The 23,056-nt window shown below is 39.5% G+C and overlaps 1 protein-coding gene across 1 annotated transcript; it reads left to right on the top strand.

The window, feature by feature from the left end:
* Positions 1-4,987: 4,987 nt before the first annotated feature.
* On the top strand, positions 4,988-22,833 carry ZNF622 (zinc finger protein 622). The gene is made up of 7 exons (XM_083358368.1): positions 4,988-5,313; positions 7,971-8,585; positions 11,495-11,752; positions 13,634-13,796; positions 16,852-16,964; positions 21,637-21,780; positions 22,535-22,833. Exons 1-7 carry the CDS (start codon positions 5,280-5,282, stop codon positions 22,660-22,662), a joined length of 1,455 nt encoding a protein of 484 aa, XP_083214494.1. The 5' UTR covers positions 4,988-5,279; the 3' UTR covers positions 22,663-22,833.
* The last annotated feature ends 223 nt before the right edge of the window (positions 22,834-23,056 follow it).

Genomic DNA, 23,056 nt, shown 5'->3' with positions numbered 1-23,056 from the left:
TTATTTCTGTTTTTTAAATCTGTATAGCACTGTAATTTTGAGGGACATATGAAATAAAATATTTAATCTTTATGCTAGATAATTTCAGACATTTTCAAATGAGCAGTTTTGGTCTCACTCTTCATATACCCTTTCAGTAATCAATGGACAACACTTCTGTGGAATATAGGAAATACATATATATATTAAAAAGGACTCTTGAAATCTGTGTATGAAGAAAATTAAATTTTATGTGCTAGAGCATTATAAATAAGAGTTTGGATTATAAAAAAACCTGACTTTTAAAGTACCTAATAAAAATCTACTTTGTAATCATAGGGAAGCAAAAAGGCACCTGGTGGCTATACTTTTCATCCATTTAAAATAAATTATTGTGAGGGAAATACCAGAATACAGGTAGTCCTTGACTTACAATAATTCATTTAGTGACTGTTCAAAGTTACAACTTCACTGAAATAAGTGACTGTTTTTCACACAACTGTTGCAGCATCCCCATGGTCACAAGATCAAAATTTGGATGCTTGGCAACTGGTTCATATTTATGATGTTTGCAGTGTACCAGGATCATGTGATCACTTATTGTGACCCTCTGACCCCCTCACTTAAAAATTGCAGCAAGAAAGGTCATACAGTGGGGCAAAATTTACTTAATAACTCACTTAGCAACAGAATTTTGGGCTCAATTGTGGTTTTAAGTTGAGGACTAGCTATACAGAGTTGTATCAACTGTTTTTTTAATGTAATTAGGTTCTAAAGCCTATTCATATAAAATCTGGTGGCTTTCAATTTGACATTAATAAAAACATATAAACTAAAAATAGGTCACAAGGCAATTTAGAAAGTAAGTTTTGTGGCAACTCCCTAAAGCAGGGTGGGGGGTTGTCAAGCTGGCCACGCCCACCCCGGCTCCACAAAGGCAAAAAAATCACAATACATCACGTGACACTAGTGTCCTAAAGCAATGCCTGCCAAATTTATTCCTTTATTATCCAAAGCCTGTTTTTTCAATCTAAGGTGAATATTCCTAGTCATTTACTTAGTAATTTTCAGTTTAAACATAAGTTGGTAATAACTTTAAGAAGTGTGCTGCACTCAAGTATTTTGAAGTCCATATGCAGCTAGAGGCATGTTGGGCGCTTGTGCTCTTAACAATAGAAATATATCTTTCAGTTACTTATTTAGGACTGATTGTAAATTTAAATCATACAGAGTTAGGGTTAAGCAGTGAGGTGTCTATATTTGCACACTGTTCAGTGTTAAATAGGAATTGCAAGGAGCTCAAAAGCAATCTCTCCAAATTGGATCCATATGCTTAAAGCTGCCAAATACAATTCAACATATACAAGTATAAATTTATATAAATTTATATAGCTGCCATTATACCTACATAATTCCTGGCAGTTCACACAGTTAAAAGATAATAAAAATAACCAAAACAAAAGAAACTCTATTAAAATAAAATTAAACCTATTAAAACAAGTTCCCTGGGAGAATGCAGTTCATACATTACAAACAATACAAACATTTGCTGGCTCCATACCTCCACTGGATCTCCACTGGATCTGCAGGCATGAAAGGCCTTACAGAACAGAATAAATAGAATAATTTACTAATTGATTAGTCTTACAACCATATCAATAAGATAAAAGAAAAATAAAATACGTAAGAAGTTCCAGGATAAAATAGATGGAAGGTAAACACAATGATAAAATATGTTGATAATACAAGGAGTCAGCAATCAGATAAGTGACTCTCCCTTGCAGGATGCAGGATACGCCAATTTGTTCAATGCATTGGGTTCTTAGCTCAACCAATTTAAATTAAAAAGCGGTTCTACTTACAATATATACATTAGAACCCAGGTGGAAAGAAATTAATCTGTAATTCAGTTCCTGACATGCTTTTCTTTCTAATAGGGATGAGAAGTATCTAAGCCTAAAAGCAGCATCTGGTCATAGTTGAGCAAATATAAACAATATTTTCACTGGTTGAGGTGACTTCCAGAAAGCCAAAGATGCTGGCATGTGGGTGTGCACACACAGAGAGATACACACACTCATCCTTATAGATTAATTATCTCTGATAATTGTGACTGACAAGAAAAGGAATCTTAGAGTCACAGTGTGCTTAAAATGTTTAATTAAAATGTTAACACAGCATGCAGCTGCTGAGAAGGATAGATGCCATGTTTTGAATCATTAAAAAAGAACTGCAGAATTAATACCTTTATATAAATCTCTAGTGAGAGCACACTTTGAATATTATGCATACACCTTAAGAAGGATATGCTACAACTAGAAATGATATAAAGAAAACCTATTAACATTTTTAGGGATCTGCAGCAGGTCCCTTATGAGAGAAAACTGCGACAGTTAAGCTTTTTCAGCCTGGAATGAGGTGGGGGGGGAGAGAACAAGGACAGATGGTAGAAGCCTACAAAATCATAATGTGGAGAGAAAATATTCTTGATCTCTCACAGGATTAGAACTTGAGATCATTCACTAAAACTGAACACCTGGTCATTCAGGTCTGACAAAAGGCATGCTTTTCGAAGAGCAGACAATTAACAATGGAATCTGCAGTCTGCAGTTGTGGTGACAGTAATCGATGTGATGGTTCTAAAAGTGACTGAATAGGGTCATGGAATATCACAATATCAATGACTATTAATATTGACTAATACTTGAAACATAGGCTGCATATTTTAATACTAATTGCTGGGAGGTGACAGCAGAAGGGACAATCTCCCTCCATTAAGGCTTGTCAGTTTCCCAAATTCTTCTAATTGGCCAAAATGTGACACAAAATACTGGACAATATGACTTTAGATTCTGAAAAGAGGAGGAGAAACAAGGGGCAGCAAAATACAACACTTGCCCTGTGATATCAACATAAAAATATGTCACCCATTTGGCTAGTTACTGACATTAAGAGCAGGAATCTTTAGTTAAAAGGCCAGCAAGAATATATATATGGAAATGCAGCTGACCATGAGATGCAGTGCCAGTTTTGGATACTTGATAGATGAGGATTGTATAGCCAGATTTTCTTTTGACTTAACACTCCAGATCTTTTTTCTTTTTCTTTTTTTTAAAGAAAGACAAAAACTAACACAAATTAATGTAAAGTGAGAAAAAGAAATGAAGAAAATAATCAAAGAGAAAGTTAAAGGTGCAAGAAAAGGTAGCTTCCAAACTTTACAGCACAAGTACAATTATAAATTTATCTTACGCTATGCTTACAAAATAACTCTGTTTCTGTAATCTAGTCTGTCTAATCATTGAAACTTCATTTTCCATCTTATGCAAAAAGTAAGAAGTTTCCAGTCAGCAATAAATGTTGCATTTCATTTTATTAGTGTTGCCCAGGGAGCAAAATCAGAATCTCCTTTGAGTAAGATGCTGGTCAGTGAAATGCAATCATAATTTTCTGACCATTCAAATTTGATTTAGAGCTGTGCAACACTTTCAATACAAAGGGAAATGTATTTCTGAGCACCAGTGAGCATGCACATAGCCATCTGTTGAAAAGCCTTAAAATAACTGCATCTTTTTCTAGGCTGTAGTAAGACCAAGGTTCTTGGAGAATGTAATTGGAGAGACTAAAAAAAATATACCCAGGTATATTTAGTCTCCTAAAATCAGCAATTTGCTCAACCTGGTGCCTTCTGTGTGGCCCTGCAACAAATGCCAAAACAGGAAAACCTGTTTGACCAGATTTGTCTCATTATAGTTGTCTTCAGTCACCAGTGTGCAATGCAACGTCCGTCACTCTCTTTGATCTTAAAAAACAAGGGGGAAAATAAAAGACCACTCGTATCATTTTCTGTGTCTCTTTCGCTCTCTAGGAGCAGTCGCTCCCAAATGCTTGGACCTCGGATGTATTTGTTGTAATTTTTTTTCCCAAATTCCCCCAAGCCACGGAGAAGCCACGTCCGAGGAAAATATATGCTCGGGAGAGGAATTGGGGGGTGGGTGGGTGCTTGATGCCTTTGGTGGGAGGGAAACCTCACCTCTTTCGCTCTACTTTGTTTTGCACTTCGGGGGCAGCAAGAAGCTAGACAGCCTCAATGCACCAGTTGCATTTCTGCCTTCCACACAGCAGGGAACACAGAGGAAAAGTGAGGGGCAAATGTTGGGAAGAGAGGCGGGGGGGGGGAAGAGATAGATATAGATATATAGATATATAGATATATAGATATAGATATATATAGATATAGATATATGTTTTCTGAGGTTTTCGCGGGTGTTTGTATGTGGATCTTTGGTCATTCGGGTTTTTTCCCCGCGTAGAATTGAAGGTGTAGGACAGGGGTAGGCAACCTCGGCTCTTTTATGACTCGTGGACTTCAACTCCCAGAATTCCTGAGCCAGCTATGCTGGCTCAGGAATTCTGGGAGTTGAAGTCCACGAGTCATAAAAGAGCCGAGGTTGCCGACCCCTGGTGTAGGAGCAACGTTTCGAAGGAATCCCATCCGTCATCCTCAGGCTGCTTCAGCCTGAGGATGACGAATGGGATTCCGTCGAAACGTTGCTCCTACACCTTCAATTCTACGCGGGGAAAAAAACCCGAATGACCAAAGATCCATAGAAAGATAGATAGATAGATAGATAGATAGATAGATAGATAGATAGATAGATAGATAGATAGATAGATAGATGGATGGATGGATGGATGGATGGATGGATGGATGGATGGATGGATGGATGGATGGATGGATGGATGCAGGGCCTGCAGCAGGCTGTTGGGACGATTTTCCTCGGGGTAGAGAGAAAGTCAGTATAAAGACTCCTGGTCCCTTCTAACCCTGCGATTCTGTGAAGCTCGCTGCACTCGCGCAAACGGCTTCCCAAAGCCTCCCTCCCTCTTTTCCTTCCCTCGTCCCAAGCGCAAAAAAAACAAGCGACCGTAACCAGAACAAAGCAGCTGGTCCTCCAGGCCTGCAGGGGGCGGGAGGCAAACGACGGAAGTAGGTTCGGGAGTGCCGATCGGCCCATCCGCTCCTCTAACCCGGAAGCGAGAAGAGCAACTTCGCGGGTAGCGTCTTTGCCGTTTAACCGCTGGCGCGGATTCTTTTCGGCCCAACGGACCCACCTCCCTCGAAGCAGAGTGTCGCCACGTCTCCTGGCCCATCTCTCGCCCGACCGGGTGGCCTTCTCCTGCAGCCGGGCCCCGTCTCCCCGGCTTGGGCCTGAGCACCCCACCCCACCCCGTGGGCCGTCCTGAGCTGCCGCCCCGGCATTCGAGCAGGCGAAGGGCTTCCCGGCGGAGCTCGGGCTATGAGCGACGCGCCTCCTGCCCTCGGAGCGCCAGGTGAGGCCAAGCGAATTCTGCTGAAGCAGCATCCAGCGGACATTTCCTCCTCCTCCTCCTCCACCACCACCTCCTCCGCCGCCGCTTAACCCTCTTCGGTCCCTTCGATCGCGGTCACGCACGCACTAAAGCGCGCCTAGGCCCTTTTAAATTATTATTCTTACTAGTTTATTATAGCGGGATTTTTTTATTAGTTTTAAGTCTATGGTATTATTACTATTTTTGGTATTAGTATGGTTTAATAAAGGGACGCGGGGGCTCAGTGGGTTAGGACGCTGAGCTTGTCGATCAGAAGGTCGGCAGTTTGGCGGGTCGAATCCTGCATAACAGAGTGAGCGCCTGTTACTCGTCCCAGCTTCTGCCAGCCTAGCAGTTCGAAAGCACGTAAAAATGCAAGTAGAAAAATAGGGACTACTACGGTGGGAGGGTAACAGCGTTCCGTGTGACTTTGGCATCTAGTCATGCCGGCCACATGACCACGGAGATGTCCTCGGACAAGCCCTGGCTCTTTGGCTTTGAAACGGAGATGAGCACCGGCCCCTGGAGTCGGAAACGACTAGCACGCATGTGCGGGGGAGCCTTTACCTTTACCTTATGGCAGGGATCTTCAAACGTGGCCCTTTTATGACTTGTGGACTTCAACTCCCAGAATTCCTCAGCCAGCATGCCTGGCTGAGGAATTCTGGGAGTTGAAGTCCACAAGTCATAAAAGGGCCACGTTTGAAGACCCCTGCCTTATGGTTTAATAATTTGGATATTGGATTGTTTAATGGTTTGGATTTTAATTTGTTGATGTTTTTTTTTATTATTGTTATGTCTACTTTTAGTTGGCTTGTATTTATGTTAAGGGGAGTTAAAGCGCATTACGAACTTGGTTATTTATATCGTTGGTTAATGTTAGTTAGATTATGATTATTATATTTGTAACCCTGTACTCAGCTCTGGGAAGTGGGGGAGGGGGGTTGGGGGCGGGTTGGTTTTGGGGATTCTTTGTAACTTTTATAAAACTTTTCAATAATAAAAAAAGCACGCCAAGGCCCTTGCAAGGCGAGCCCGACATTGACAGGCCGTAAATAATAAATAAATAAATAAATAATGAACCTTTATTGTCAAAATACAACATGTGTACATTGAGATTAGCTGAGCCTCCCCCCCCTGCTCTCTCCCATTCCTTGACGGCGCTGGGCGTGAGAGGTCAGCAGCCCCCGCGCTGCTAATATGTACAATGTGTACATCTCCCAAATCACGTGCGTTCATATTGCGCTTGCCTTACTACTCCTGGCCCCGGGTACAACAAGGGGGGTGGCTGTCTGTGTTGGTGCTAGACTTGCTCTTTCAACGGGTGGCAGTTCAAATGGGGCCTTGTCTGTGTCTCTGGCCGCTGGGTTTGATTTTAAGGGAAAGCAGAGTTGCATCTCCCTGTGAAGGAATAGGGTGTGAACTGTTGTGTTCTAAGATGCACCTTTTTATGCTTATCGCTGGGGGTACTAACCTTTGTACCTTATGCAGGCAGTCCTCGTATGACGACCACAATGAAGCCCAGTGTTTTTGTTGCTATGTGAGACATTTGTTAAGCGAATTTGCCCCTTTTTATGACTTTTCTTGCCACAGTTGTTAAGGGAGTCACTTGGTTGTTAAGTGAATCTGGCTTCCTCGTTGATTTGGCTTGTCAGAAGGTTGCAAAAGAGCATGACCCAAGGACATTGCAACTGTCATAAATGTGGGTCAGTTGCCAAGCATCTGAATTTTAATGATGTGACCCTGAGGATGCTGAAGTGCTTGTAAGTGTGAAAAAACGGTCCCAAATAACTTCGAATGGTCACTAAATGAACTGTTGTAATTTGAGGACTACTGGTAATCTTTTGTTGCCAAGTGCTGAATGCCGAGAAGAGAAATGTAATCGTTTAACTATGAGATCTAATACACTTTGTAATCCTGTTGCAGTCTTGCCAAGAATTGGCGGGAACTTTGATTTCTCTAGCCCAAACTAGAGAGCCGTGCAGGTTATTTCTAATGATAGTTTTTTTTAAATTTGGCGGGTATATCTATTTTATATTGTTCATCTCTGACCTTTTCCCCAAATCTGTGAGCTTCAAGAATTCTTGAACAAATTCTGTCATATTCTTAAATTTAAATTAACACAACTGCAGTTGCCTGCAACAATAAGAAAACTTCTTGGAAAACATCTCTTGACATATAAAATATCTATCCCCTGACTTCTTAAAATAAGATAACTTTGACTTCCAGAAACATTAGACTAATAATTCCTATTGTTAGGTGTGCTGGCTAAATTACAGGAGTTGTAGTTCAGTATTCCTGGGGGGGAGTCAGGATGGAAATATCTGAAATAGAATTATATCTAAGCTAACTGATTAAGCCAAATTTCTTTTCAGTTCAACCTCTGTTGTGTATTTAAATAATAATAATAATAATAATAATAATAATAATAATAATAATAATAATAATAATAATAAAAAATAAGTTGGAAGGTAACTTGGAGGTCAACTAGTCCAACCCCCTGCTCAGGCAGGAAACCCTATACCATTTCAGACAAGTGTCTGGCCAGTCTCTTTTTAAAAACTTCCAGTGTTGGAGCATTCACCACTTCTGGAGGCAGGTTGTTCCACTGGTTAATTACTTGTTTCCTTTCTTCCCAGCTCCAGCATCATATACCTGCATCACTTGCCGAGTAACTATCAAGGATGCAGATGTTCAGCGAGCCCACTATAAAACTGACTGGCACAGGTATAACCTAAAGAGAAAAGTGGCTGAGATGCCCCCTGTCACTGCTGAGAACTTTCAAGAGAGAGTACTAGCCCAAAGAGCAGGATTGGAAGAACAGAACAAGGCCACTGCAACATACTGTGTGGCTTGCAGCAAGCGATTTTCCAATTTCAATGCATATGCAAACCACCTGAAATCCAGGAAACATTTGGAGCTTGAGAAGAAAGCTGTCCAAGCAATCAGCAAGAAAGTGGAACTCTTGAATGAGAAGAATTTAGAGAAGGGCCTTGCTGAAGAGAATGTCGACAAAGACGCCATGAACACTGCTATCCAGCAAGCCATCAAAGCTCAGCCATCCTCGTCTCCAAAGAAGGTTGCCCTGTCTGGAGATGCCATTGGTGGTTCTTTCATGGAAGAAAGCAGCAGTTCGCTCCCGAGAAAAGAGCACATGGAAAGACCACCTCGATTACACTGGTTTGAGCAACAGGCTAAGAAGCTGGCACAACAGCCGTCTGACGATGAAGGAAAGGAGGAAGATATGGAGGAAGGTAATGACAAAAGGAGATTAAAGGAAAAGTTAAAACTAAAACGTGGACCTTGTAGTTGGGGAGGGGGGGAAGCCCTGTATATTGTTCAGTTTGAAACTTTTGAAAGCAAATTAGCATCTTCTAGTGACACTGGACTGCAGTATCTAAGCAGATATTTGGGTTATGGAATGGAATATGCTATGGAATAATCCTTATCGAACAATAGGCCTTTATCTTGGATAAACAGTCATAAGATTGTGTTGCACTGAAAGCATGATATTAATGAAAAGAATGGTGTCATATAACAGGCATGTATTTTTCAAAAAAAACAACAAAATTAGAATATACAAAGTACTGTAAAAAAGTGTTTTAAAAGGCTTTTCTTCTGCTCCTACCTTTAAGAAGTATTTCCTGTCATGATCTCGAAATTGTATATAATTCTGAAGTGCTTTGCTTCAGAATTAGATTTATTTTTATATCATTTTATGGTTGAATCATAAAATATATAATACATAATATGTGTAATTTTGGCTGGAATCTTGTTTTTCAGTGGGCCAAAATTGCATCACATCCTCTGCTATAATGCAAGTCCATTGCCATTCTTAGAGACAGCCATTAAAAAGAGTATCTGGGTCATATTTTGAGCTGGTTGATAATTTATGAGTTACCTTTGACCCATCATGTAGAATACAATATTCACCAAACTAATCACTGCTATACCGGTCTGAGTTAGAATATAGGATTAATAAATTCGATTTCAGAAGAGGCTTTTTTTGCTCACAGATGTGGCACCTGTCTTCCAGTCTTTAAAACAACTCTGTCATTTCTCAGGGACATATGAGAGCTGCAGAGAGTAGCTACATGCTTCTGGTTAAATTGTGGCTGCTTTAAAGAGTTGCTGACATGTTCTATACAAAAGATTTTCTCTCCATTATTTTCAAAGCACTGTCCTACTGGAATGTATTTTTCAGCTTATGCATTGCCTTAGGGCAGGGGTAGGCAACCTCGGCTGTTTTATGACTCATGGACTTCAACTCCCAGAATTCCTGAGTCAGCTATGCTGACTCAGGAATTCTGGGAGTTGAAGTCCATGAGTCATAAAACAGCCGAGGTTGCCTACCCCTGCCTTAGGGAAATGACACTTCACAGAGAAGAGTTGGGCAGCTTGAAGGTTAAAGTCAAACATTGGAATTGGTGTCAGAGCTTTTCAAGTGATATTGAAAAAATCATTTTCTTAACCAAATTAAAACAGCTAACAACATTACAGGGAGTGCAGAATTATTAGGCAAGTTGTATTTTTGAGGATTAATTTTATTATTGAACAACAACCATGTTCTCAATAAACCCAAAAAACTCATTAATATCAAAGCTGAATATTTTTGGAAGTAGTTTTTAGTTTGTTTTTAGTTATAGCTATTTTAGGGGGATATCTGTGTGTGCAGGTGACTATTACTGTGCATAATTATTAGGCAACTTAACAAAAAACAAATATATACCCATTTCAATTATTTATTTTTACCAGTGAAACCAATATAACATCTCAACATTCACAAATATACATTTCTGACATTCAAAAACATAACAAAAACAAATCAGTGACCAATATAGCCACCTTTCTTTGCAAGGACACTCAAAAGCCTGCCATCCATGGATTCTGTCAGTGTTTTGATCTGTTCACCATCAACATTGCGTGCAGCAGCAACCACAGCCTCCCAGACACTGTTCAGAGAGGTGTACTGTTTTCCCTCCTTGTAAATCTCACATTTGATGATGGACCACAGGTTCTCAATGGGGTTCAGATCAGGTGAACAAGGAGGCCATGTCATTAGATTTCCTTCTTTTATACCCTTTCTTGCCAGCCACGCTGTGGAGTACTTGGACGCGTGTGATGGAGCATTGTCCTGCATGAAAATCATGTTTTTCTTGAAGGATGCAGACTTCTTCCTGTACCACTGCTTGAAGAAGGTGTCTTCCAGAAACTGGCAGTAGGACTGGGAGTTGAGCTTGACTCCATCCTCAACCCGAAAAGGCCCCACAAGCTCATCTTTGATGATACCAGCCCAAACCAGTACTCCACCTCCACCTTGCTGGCGTCTGAGTCGGACTGGAGCTCTCTGCCCTTTACCAATCCAGCCACGGGCCCATCCATCTGGCCCATCAAGACTCACTCTCATTTCATCAGTCCATAAAACCTTAGAAAAATCAGTCTTGAGATATTTCTTGGCCCAGTCTTGACGTTTCAGCTTGTGTGTCTTGTTCAGTGGTGGTCGTCTTTCAGCCTTTCTTACCTTGGCCATGTCTCTGAGTATTGCACACCTTGTGCTTTTGGGCACTCCAGTGATGTTGCAGCTCTGAAATATGGCCAAACTGGTGGCAAGTGGCATCTTGGCAGCTGCACGCTTGACTTTTCTCAGTTCATGGGCAGTTATTTTGCGCCTTGGTTTCTCCACACGCTTCTTGCGACCCTGTTGACTATTTTGAATGAAACGCTTGATTGTTCGATGATCACGCTTCAGAAGCTTTGCAATTTTAAGAGTGCTGCATCCCTCTGCAAGATATCTCACTATTTTTGACTTTTCTGAGCCTGTCAAGTCCTTCTTTTGACCCATTTTGCCAAAGGAAAGGAAGTTGCCTAATAATTATGCACACCTGATACAGGGTGTTGATGTCATTAGACCACACCCCTTCTCATTACAGAGATGCACATCACCTAATATGCTTAATTGGTAGTAGGCTTTCGAGCCTATACAGCTTGGAGTAAGACAACATGCATAAAGAGGATGATGTGGTCAAAATACTCATTTGCCTAATAATTCTGCACTCCCTGTATGCTTAACTAGATCTAGTGGCGTGCTGTTGTATTAAATGGTTTATATGCATCTTCTTAATGCAATTCAACCAGCTTAAGGTTTTGTTCTGATTTCTTGTAGAAGGTTGGGAGGATATAGACTCAAATGAAGACATAGAGTCCGAAGAAGAGATAGAAGGAAACCCAGATGAAGCAGAAAACAGCGAACTGGGGAATGATGGGGCTGAATCTGATGCAATTCCTATAACAGACTGCTTATTCTGTTCTCACCATTCAAATTGTTTCATGAAGAATGTGGCCCACATGACAAAAGTCCATAGTTTTTTTATTCCAGACATAGAATACCTTGTAGATTTCAGAGGATTGATCAAGTATTTGGGTAAGTCTTGTCAGAGCTTTCTCTCTCGTAAATAGATAAACGTTACTGATTTTTAAGGAAGTCGTATATGTTATTTCTCTCAATGTTTCATTCTTCCTTATATATAACTGATTAATAAATATGGCATTTTTTTCAAAAAAAAATCACATTTTCTTAATAACGTACATGGAATTTTTAACATCAACTACATCAAATTAGGGTTGGTGTGGATGGCATTTTAAAGATACATCAAATAGGATAAGATGTCGTCCTGTTGGACAGAAGTTGACCTCTAGAAATATATTCTATATAGATTTAGACACTTGGATTTTCTCCTAGAATTTAATGCCCTTTAATAAACTTGATCTTACATCAGAATAAGGTTGAGCATGCACCATTGGGAGAGTATAACTATAGGCTTTGTGTAAACTGTACATACAGGTAGATCTTGGATTACAACCAATCGGGGTTACAACCAATCATTCAGTAACCATAAAAGTTATAGCAGAGCTGAATGAATGATACTTGCAACCAGTTCTTGTAGTTCCAGCTGTTGCAGCACCCCTGTGGTCACATGATCACAATTTCCAATATTCTTTTTTTTAATATGTTTTATCGATTTTTTTAAAGCATAAATCACTTAATAGTTGGTTAACTGTGTTTGCTGGGAAATCATTAACAATTGGTTTCTATAATCTGTAATCCACATATTCAAACAAATGTTTCTTTTTTAAAATATTCTCTCTGGTAGATCCCATCATCTATATTCTTAATTTTCACTTTAATATTTTTCCTTTGACCAGTATCTTTCTTGATCAATGTGTTTTGCTGAATCAGAAAGTTTTTCCATATATTTTTTTCCAACCAATTATACAATTTGTTCCAGATTTCATAATAATCTGTTTCACTCTTATCCTTGAGTTCTAGCGCCAACCTATCCATTTCAGCACAGGATAAAATCTTATTTATTACCTCTTCTTCTGAGGGTGTCTCGTTGTCTTTCCATGTCTGTGCAAAGACTAATCTTGCTGCTGTTGGCATGTGTAGTAATAAGTATAGGGATCCTTTATTGTATTTGTCCTTGGTAATACCCAGCAGAAAGAGTTCTGACTTTAACTCGATCTTCTGCATTAGTATCTCTTCTAACCACTGTTTTATCCAATGCCAAAATGTTTCCAATATTCTTGTTGGCTTCCTACAAGCAGAGTCAATGGGGAAGCTGGCCGGAAGTCAGAAGTTGTGATCACATGAGGTCCTCACTTGAAGACGGCAACCGGGACTACCAGAATTGCCCTTGCTAAGTTACTTAGCAAAGACAATTATAACCCAAGGACTACCTGTACAATATATAGATACTGGTTGTGAAACAATTATATCTATTCCTCTCACTAGTGGAATGGACCTGCATCAGAGGTATCTAGTAAGCTTTCATGTTCAGCTGAACAGCTTATCTCAGAAATAATGTTAATCATGGGAAATGGAAATTACTTTTGCAATACCTTCTACCACCACTACTCCTTTTCTTGACAAGGAACCTTGACTGGGACTTGGCCAAGTTTGGAACACAGGTCCTTATTTTACTTGTTTATAATTGCCTTTATTGTTACATGCAACTTTTTGTATGATAACTAAATTTCTAATAGTTAACAATGAGGCAGTTGGTAGAACGGCTACTCTGACTGCAAATCTATTGTCAAAAAATGTTCGGGTAGTTCCATGATATGTAATAGAAGTGCAGGGGGTGGGTGGGTTTGCAGGGTTGGTAGAAAAGCTGAATAGAGATTCTTGGCTGTAGCAGTGAGAACAGAAAGTAGTTTGATGCTAAATGTTAGGATGCAGTTAATATTTTGAAGTCATGTAAGATCAAAAGGCAATTCTTATCTCATTTCTTTCAATGCTCAGGAGAGAAGATTGGGGTTGGGAAGATCTGTCTATGGTGCAATGAGAAAGGGAAGTCCTTTTACACAATTAAAGCTGTGCAGGCACATATGAATGACAAAAGCCATTGCAAGCTCTTCGTTGAGGGAGATGCTGCTCTGGAATTTGCGGACTTCTATGATTTCAGGTAGGAGCTGCATTATTGGTGAAAAACGCTGAATGTTTGGCTTAGGTAAAAATCTGATGGTGATGGCACAGTTCTGGGGTGGTGTATGTGATGAATCTGCTTACGGATGACCAAAATTATAAGGTTACATTCTAAGTTAGTACTATCATCCTGTAACAGTTACTTGGGAATCACAAGGAACGTGCAGTAATCCTTTGACCAGCAGGACCCACAGCAAAGCCTTTTTATTTATTTTATTTATTTTATTTTATTGAATTTGTATACCGCCCTATTCCTGTAGGACTCAGGGCGGTTTACAGGACAGTTAAAACCATGAAATACAAAAATTAAAATCAATTAAAACAAATTAAATTCAAGCCCCAAGAGTAAATCTAAAACCCAGTTAAATTAACAACCCCACAGTCTGGACCAAACAGCTCAAAGAGCCAAGTTTTCAGGTCCTGGCGCAATGAGCGAAGGTCGGGGGCAGTCCTAAGCTCCGTGGGTAGTTGGTTCCATAGGGCAGGCGCACCCACAGAGAACGCCCTCCCCCTGGGAATAACCCGCCGGCATTCATTAACCAGCGGTACCCTGAGAAGGCCCTCCCTGTGGGGGCGCACAGGACGATGGGAAGATGATGCCGGCAGCAGGTGTTCCCTTAGATAGTCCGGACCCAAGCCATTTAGGGCTTTATAGGTCATTACCAGCACCTTGAATCTCACCCAGTGGGCAACCGGAAGCCAATGTAGCTCGCGGAGAAGAGGTGTTACACGGGAGTATCGGGAAGCTCCCATCACAACTCATGCGGCTGAATTCTGCACCAGTTGAAGCCTTCGAGTGGTCCTCAAGGGCAGCCCCATATAGAGGGCATTGCAGTAGTCTAACCGGGAGGTAGAGCTTACAACCCTGCCTTGGCTCTAGGAGAATTGAACTTCCTATCATCGTCTTATGATTGTGCTGCCTATAGACCTTGTATTTCCTATGGTTGTCTAGATATAGTCACTGTAGATGCAACAAATACAATAGTGCAGCATTTGTATCGGCCTTTTGAAACTTGGAGGCACGTCTCCGTTCTATCTGCCTGCATTTTGAGAAGTCAAGTGGGGTATACATTTCTTCTTCCTTTATGTGAATTATAAATATAAAGGTAAAGGTAAAGGTTCCCCCGCACATGCGTGCTAGTCGTTTCCGACTCTAGGGGCCGGTGCTCATCTCCGTTTCATAGCCGAAGAGCCAGCGCTTGTCCGAGGACGTCTCCGTGGTCATGTGGCCGGCATGACTAGACGCCAAAGGCGCACGGAACGCTGTTACCTTCCCACCGTAGTGGTCCCTATTTTTCTACTTGCATTTTTACGTGCTTTCGAACTGCTAGGTGGGCAGAAGCTGGGACGAGTAACAGGCGCTCACTCTGCTACGCGGCACTCGGGATTCGACCCGCCAAACTGCTGACCTTCCAATCGACAAGTTCAGCGTCCTAACCCACTGAGCCACCGCGTCCCTTGAATTATAAATATACTGAACAATAAATATACCGATCGCTTATTCAGCAGGAAGGAAATAGCTTATTAAAGGACATCATGTCCCTGCTTAAAAATACATTCATTAAAGCTATATTTTACAAGATCCTTGTTCTTTTGCCCCACAATATGGAGGCAGCATGAGTTAAACAAGAGTCGAATTAGCACGTTATCCAGTCTTGCCGCAACGGTACTCTTCTAGATTAAATTGGAAAACCCCACATTAATTCCCTACATATAAAATACCAATTCACTGGGGTGAGAGCTAGGTTGCACATTATCTGCATGTAATGTTGCAAGTGCAATATTTATTTATTTTATTTATTCCTCCCATCTCGCTGTCAGGTGACTCTGGGTGGCTTAAAAACAAAGGTAGAAAACATTACAACAGTTAACTAACGTTCATTTTAAACTTTAATCAATGAAAAACCAGAGTACTACAGAATGGAGGTGGGACCTTCCTAGTTCACTAACTACCTCTAACATGGACCGCTCAGGCCAATCAGCAGAGCAAGGTTTTGAGGCTCTTACAGAAGACCAAGAGGGTGGGGGGCAGATCTCACTTTGAGGAGTGTCTTGTTCCAAAGGGAGGGAGGCAAGGCAGAAAAAGCCCATCTCCATAGTGCCTTTTATTGCCTCTGGTGCATTTTTTATTTTCTTTTAAGAGTTACTAGCTATCTCTGTTTCAGGAATCATTTTTTCTAGGACTATTACTTTGCATTTGAATCATCTGTTTGGGAAAAAAAATACGTCACTGGCAATCTTTTTCTGTTTATCTGTTCGAAATTTCCTTCTGATCAGTTTTATTGAATAACCTCTCCTCCAGTGGCTTAAGAGAACTCTGGGTCCTGTGGCTTATAACAAGGAGAAAATATTATCTTGGGCCAGTTTTTCATGCCGTACATAATTTTGTACACCTTGATCATGTTGCCCTTTGTAGGCCTTTTTCCTAGGTTAAAGATCTTAACTGTTCTAGCCTTTCCTTTGTAGAGAGGGTGTCAAGCTAACAGATTATTTTAATTGAATTAGTTGTACTTTTTTTCAGCTGCATTTTTGCCCTTTTAAAAAAGTGTCTTGACCAGACCAATATACATTATTTAGCTCTGATCATACCATAAATGACAACATTGGCTGCTTTCTTTTAAGCCCCTTATCTAATAATCCTTAGGTATGTTCACTGCGTTAAGTTATAAAAATAATAAAGGTGGGATAAAGATAGGATGCAAGGAAAAGAGATAGTAAGGCTCTAATTTTAATAGTCAAGATTCTTACAACAATCAGCTATAGTGAAGCTTCATGACCAATAGGATGGAAGCAGCTGAGTAAGAAGAGGAAGCAAAATTGCTGGTCCTTAATTGAATGCATGATTACCCAGGAGGCAGGATTAGGGCAGATATGCTTCTTCTTTTTTTATCTTGAGCAAACTGTTTTTCTCCTTGGTCTCAAAGCTCCCACAATTATATTTCTTAGCAGCAAAAGATACTAATTTTCAGACTCAACTATTTTTTTCTAGACAGTCTCTTCTCATTTTTAAAGGCAAAATGTTGACCCTTTTATAGGAGCAGTTATCCTGATTACCAAGAAGGAGAGGATGTAGAGATGTCTGAACAACTGCCATCAGAAAAGAAATTGGACTATGACGATGAAACTATGGAGCTGATTTTACCTTCAGGTATGTGACACTACGGAAATAAGCCATTATTGTCTTGCTATGCTAACTTTCTGTCATTGCAGTTTAGAAGGATGCAATCTAGTCTGGGGCAGTGGTGGTACAGGAATAGATATAGATGGCTTCTAGATTTCTTGGTTGATTATCTGCCTTTCTATGAGAAAACTTATGCTTTCGTACCTATTCTGTCCATTGCAGGACATGAGAAACTGCTGTAAGGATGGGTTTGATTTAGGACAAAGTTGTGGGCTTGGGAATTCTAGGAAGTTCAAATACACACATCTTAAGGCTGGTAAGATTGAGAAATGCCAGTCTAGGAGTTGGATACTGGCAGAAAAACGATTCTTTGGTCTTTCAATTAGAAGCCTAGGAATAATTGAGATCCATTTGAGAAAGTCCCTTGGAAAACTATTCTGTAAGAGTAACATTATTCATTTCTCCGTTCCCTCGTTTTCTTTTTACACTAATTATCCCACAAAATTAGTTATCGATAAAGACGTTTGCATTGTCTTTAATTTGAAGAAGGGTCTCTTATAAAAGAGATCAACTGTGTGAATAACAATTTCCTAAGTGCCAAGAAATCTGTCCTAAGTAACTGTAGTTCTACTTTTCATGCAGCAATTAGATCATTCCATCACTTCTCTTTTGGATATGGGAATCTGCCCTGGAAATTTACCCAGAAGCTCTTACTAGTTCAGAATACAGTGGCGCAAATAAATAAAAGGCATACTTTGTTACGTCCATGAACACCACAGCTCTGTGAGCTGGGTTGATTCCCTATAAATTTCTGGATTTCATTCGGTTATGTTGATTATCACCTCTAAAGCCCTTTAAGGCACTGAATAATGAATATGGTTGCCCAGAGTTTGATATCATCTGGCAGTTAGATAAAAATTTTAAGTAAAATACAATTAAACTCTCTTCAGCTGTCTCTGTCCCACAAGATCCAGCAGGATGGGTGTGCTTCAGGCTCCTTTTTTTGAAACTAGACCACCTGTGGGGGGGGGGACAGAGATGCACTTTCTCTTTCACAGCACCTGCCCTATGGAACATTATTCCCTCCGAAGTTTGGATGGCTCAGATCCGGCTGGCCTTCCTTAAGCCCTGGTTCTTTGCTCAGACACTGGATGAATCCATTCAGAATTAAAGTTTTTTTGCACAGACTGTAGAGTTTTTGGCCCTGTTTTGTTTTCTTTTTAGCTCATTCTGTTTGCTGGTTTCTTTTTTCCAATTCTTTTGTTTTCATGCTTCTTTAGAATTATAAGTCATTCAAGATTGCAGCCTTATAAAGGAAATTAATATAGAAACAAATAATTTGAAGTACAAAATGTTTGCAAGAGGCCGGGTGTTATAAAAAAAACACACATTAACTTCATCTATATGATTTCCTTACCATAATTTCTAAGTGTGCCGTTGTGCCAGTTAGCTCCTATCTTCAGCCAGACTACTCAAAAACAGCCTCCATTGGACTGTTTTAATTTTTATTTTTATCTGCCTGTGGCATTTTGCCCTTGCGAGCAAAAAAAAGGAATCAGTTTATTTGAAGTTCCTTTTGCTGATTACTTTTTCAAATCATGCAATGTGCAACCCTTTTGAATAAACATATGGACAGCTTTTTTTAATCATAGGGGTCAGGGAAGGATACCAGATGGGACTTACATCTGGATACTTTTAACTAGAAATGATGGGAAGTACGTTGTGTAAACCTTTCCAGTGAGCATATTGAGAGTGGTAGAATTTGTTTTGCAGAATTTGGCTTGACAATTTCCATACAAACTCCTAAGAGCCTTCTTGTGCTGAATTGTTTCTCTGGCTTCCAATATGCTGTCTGAAGAATAAAGAATCTTTTGCCTCTTTCCCTACATCACAAGTTCAGCAGGAATGATTCGGTGTCCAGGGCACACTTCTGCTAGACATGAAGCAGGTCTGCCCCTGTAAACAAACTGGAATTACATAGATGCTATGGTGTTGGGTTAACGGATAGGAAAGGGTTATACTTAAAATAACAGAAAGTGAAGAGACTTATATATCAGTTTTAAAAATTTGTTCTTCAAAACTTAAAGTGATCTGAATGAAGTAACACAGAATACTGAATGTTGGTGTTCTGACACGATTGCCTAAAAAGCATTTTGGGGATAAGATGCTATAGGATTACCGATGGGTACAGTTGATCTCAAATAACTTGAGATGCACACGAAATAAAATAAATGGGTATGTTCCCCGTAAACAAAAGATATTGCTAACATATGGTATATTATTTACTGGAATAAATTTTACTGCAGAGATTTTACTTTCTTTTAAAGAATCTATGGGACATTGCTCATATCCTCTGGAATAAATAATACATAGTTGGAACTTGATTCCTGAAAGTATATTTTGTTCACTCTGTTGTGTCAATCTCATTACACTGGATAAATCCCAATTATTCATAATTACTCATTTATATGCTGTAAAATACTTTAATTGTTTTTTATTGTATTGCATTTTATACTTAGAAGTGCATGACAGGACAAATGTTATAGGAAAAATTAAACACATAAATAATGTAGGACAAGAAATAATCTGAGCGTTAGGATCAAGACACTGATATAAAATATATTTTAATAAGCACAGGATTGTGCTGTAGACCTTTTGATTTGCAATGTATCAGTAAGAAGCAAGGAAGCTTGTTTATCCCTATAATCTTAAGAGATGGTTTATCATCAAAAAAGGCCATTCTCGATCATTAGTATATTCACATGGGCAGGAATACCATTCAGGTCTGTGCATGGCTACATTTACCAGCAGTGACTCATTCATTCCATCGATCTTAAAACTATATTCTTTGATATGTAGCAGCTTTCTCTGATATAAAATGGAGGGAAGCTGATGTTTTCTAATAATGTAGACTTTCCCTTGCCTTTGACTTGGTAGTAATCTTAAATTAATTGTAATTCATGTCTGTTTTTCCAAAATGATTTTGAGAGAGATTTGGAAGTGTGGGTGATGGGTGGTAATAAGGAAAAGAAAGGTTTTAATCTAGGAATATTTTTGTTGGTTCCATTTAAGTGTGATTCTCCACCTTTGGTGATAAAATCTGGGAAATTAAGTTTTATAACATAAAATGTTTGCTTTCTAAAATATTCCCTAATCAGGAGTGTGCATGTGGATCTTGAACAGGGCAAATTGAGAGGAGAAAGAGATACTTTATCCATTTGAAGTTGTTAAAAATTTGACCTCACCCTGAGGATAAAATTCCAAATCTTAGATTTCTTGCCCTGATTCTTCAACTAATTTCTCTTGATACATGTATGACATATCTGAATCCCCAAAATTAATAGTTGATTATCCTCCAATCACTTATGAATGGAGTGAATATGAAAAATATTTGGTGAACGTTTGGAAAGAAAACATAGAATAATGCAATAGCTTCAAAGTTAGGATTTCAAAATGTCAGACAAACTCCAAGCTAACATTAGGTGAATGAAGCAAAAGAATTTTTTTGACGGTCCGTGCGTGTGCGTGTGTTTGTGTGTGCGTGCGCACATGCGTGTGTGTACACATTATCTTCTCTAAATGCCAGTGGGTTTCTTTTTTTTACAATACATATGTTATAGTTTGTGGCCTGCATACTAGATAGTAGATTAAGCCCCCCCCCCAAAAAAAAATCAGGTTGTGCACAAATTTGGTGTACCTGAGTCGTGTCAGAAAGTTTCATACATATGCCAGTTCTTCAAGACAAGACAAAATCTCAGTACCAAATTGAATGTTGACCATGGTGAAGCTTTGATGTGATTCAGCTCTTTAGACTGTTTTGGGAAAACAATACATTGTGTTTACATTTTCAAAAGAGCTATGTTTAGCTTTTGTTTCTCCATAAAATGGCAAAGTGCACATAAAAATGGACCAGTGATTGACAGATCTACTTTCTTATCACAGGGCACTATATTAGAATCTTTCCATTAAACCGCTGTGGGAAGAACACTGAATCTTTCATTTCCTTGCAGTCATCTTATTCTTTTAAAACAAATACGTGTCACAGGTCCATAACTTAATTAAAACAAAGAATTTAAAGTAGACTACTTTTCAAAGCCCTATAGTTATTTCTCTACAATTTATCTCCTCAGAAGGATCTATTGTGCCTGCATATTTCATCCCAGGTTTTTAACAAAACAAAGTTTAACATCAGTAAAAACTAGGAGATATGTTTCCAAACCACCTTATAGACTTAGTTTTCCCTATTTCAATTACAATCTTTAATAAAAAGTAATTACAAGATAAATCTCACTATAGGCTCAGAGGTCCCAAAGAAATCGATCAGCTTTCGGAATTGGAAATCCAAATGAAATCAATTCTCCTCAGATTTCCCTTTTGTGTGGGCCTATAGTATGGCCTTAGAGCAGGGGTCCTCAAACTTGGCCCTTTGATGACTTGTGGACTTCAACTCCCAGAATTCCTCAGCCAGGCACGCTGGCTGAGGAATTCTGGGAGTTGAAGTCTACAAGTCATCAAAGGCCAAGTTTGAGGACCCCTGCCTTAGAGCATTCCAGAGTGAATTGCCAGCTACTTCTGCAGTTACATGCTTTGGGGAAAGCGAACATTTCTCAGCTAGAGACACAATACTCCTGTTATAACAAAAAAAAGGTATTTCATATCTTTTATTACTTTAATATATGAATATTGGTTTTTCATAAAGGTGCCAGGATTGGTCACCGTTCCTTGATGAGATACTACAAGCAGCGATTTGGTTCTTCACGAGCATTGGTGGTTTCCAGAAATAAACAGACAGTGGGCAGAGTGCTGCAGCAGTATAAAGCCCTCGGTTGGACAAGCAACTCAGGTGAGCAGATAAAAGCAGTGGGTTTAGCTCAGGGTCTTACTAGCTTGCTTTTTCATTGTTTTTAACACATTTGCAAGTAACAATATGTAAATAATAAAGAGCTTTTCCCTGAGAAGTATTTTCTTGAACCATAAGGTTCCTGTAAGTAGCTAAATCTAAACACTGGTGTTGACAGAACGCTTCTCTCCTACTCCAAACTGGAAGTCAGGTTTTTAAGAACTGATACATTTTTTATGCGTGTTCTTCCAGCCCCCTTCTTCCCTAATTGTATCGGATTATTCGTATATGCAGGGTGAAAATTCAGCATCGTGAAAGCAAAACTATATTCCAGGAGGGCTTTCTCTTATTTATCTGTGGGACAAATCCCTTTGCTTACTCTGGGTGTTGGTGGAATCCTCTCCCCCTCATGGTTATTCTGCCAAAACATTTTACAGAATTCTACCGATAGCTCAGTTCTCAGAAATTTCTAGCTAAGTACAGTTGAAAACAGAACGTTGGACTAGATACTCACCGATTCCTATGTTGATCTGTTTGCTGGGCCAGAACAGTAGGCAAACTCCATACAGGATAATTTCAAAACGTTTGTGAACATTTCAAGTGTAAAAGTAATTGCATTTCAACAGTGACCGATTTTATGGAGAGCACAGCATACCTTAGCCGAGTTCATAACAGGTTTAAGCAGCTTTGTTCATCTTGGAAAATAATTATGCTTTCTGCTGAGATTCAGATGTTGGCTCTTTCTCCATTAATGCAGGAGCAGCTCTGGCTCAGGAGCGTGACATGCAGTACCTTCAAAGGATGAAAGCAAAGTGGATGCTGAAAACTAGCATGCAAAATAACTTTACAAAGCAGATGCATTTCCGCTCACAAGTCCAGTTCTAAGAGCACAATATAAAGTGTTCAGTATTGGGAGTATTGATGCCGCAAATATATGGCTGATGCCTTACCAGTGGTTGCGTTTAGGCTGCTATTTCAAATATTTTAATTGAATGTTGTCAATCAGACCTGCTCAATAAAGGATATGCATAAAATGTGTTGTAATTTGGTGACAGTATTGCATCCCAGTAGTAATGTGTACTATGTAGCTTGGTTAAAGGTGTACCTCTTGGGCTTTCAGATAATATACCTTATTCTGGCATGACACTTGTAACCATTTCACACATTCTAGTTTAGTGAACTATTTCTCTTACTGATTGGTAAACCACTATTGTATTAAAACCTCATATAATTGGACATTTTCTAAGAATAATTTTGAATTGGTGACTGCCTGCCTTGC

The sequence above is a fragment of the Vipera ursinii genome (genome assembly GCF_947247035.1).
Source record: "Vipera ursinii genome assembly, chromosome: 3".
Classification (NCBI taxonomy): domain Eukaryota; kingdom Metazoa; phylum Chordata; class Lepidosauria; order Squamata; family Viperidae; genus Vipera; species Vipera ursinii.
Note: the sequence above shows the minus strand (reverse complement) of the source record. Positions and strands in the feature narration are given on the sequence as shown.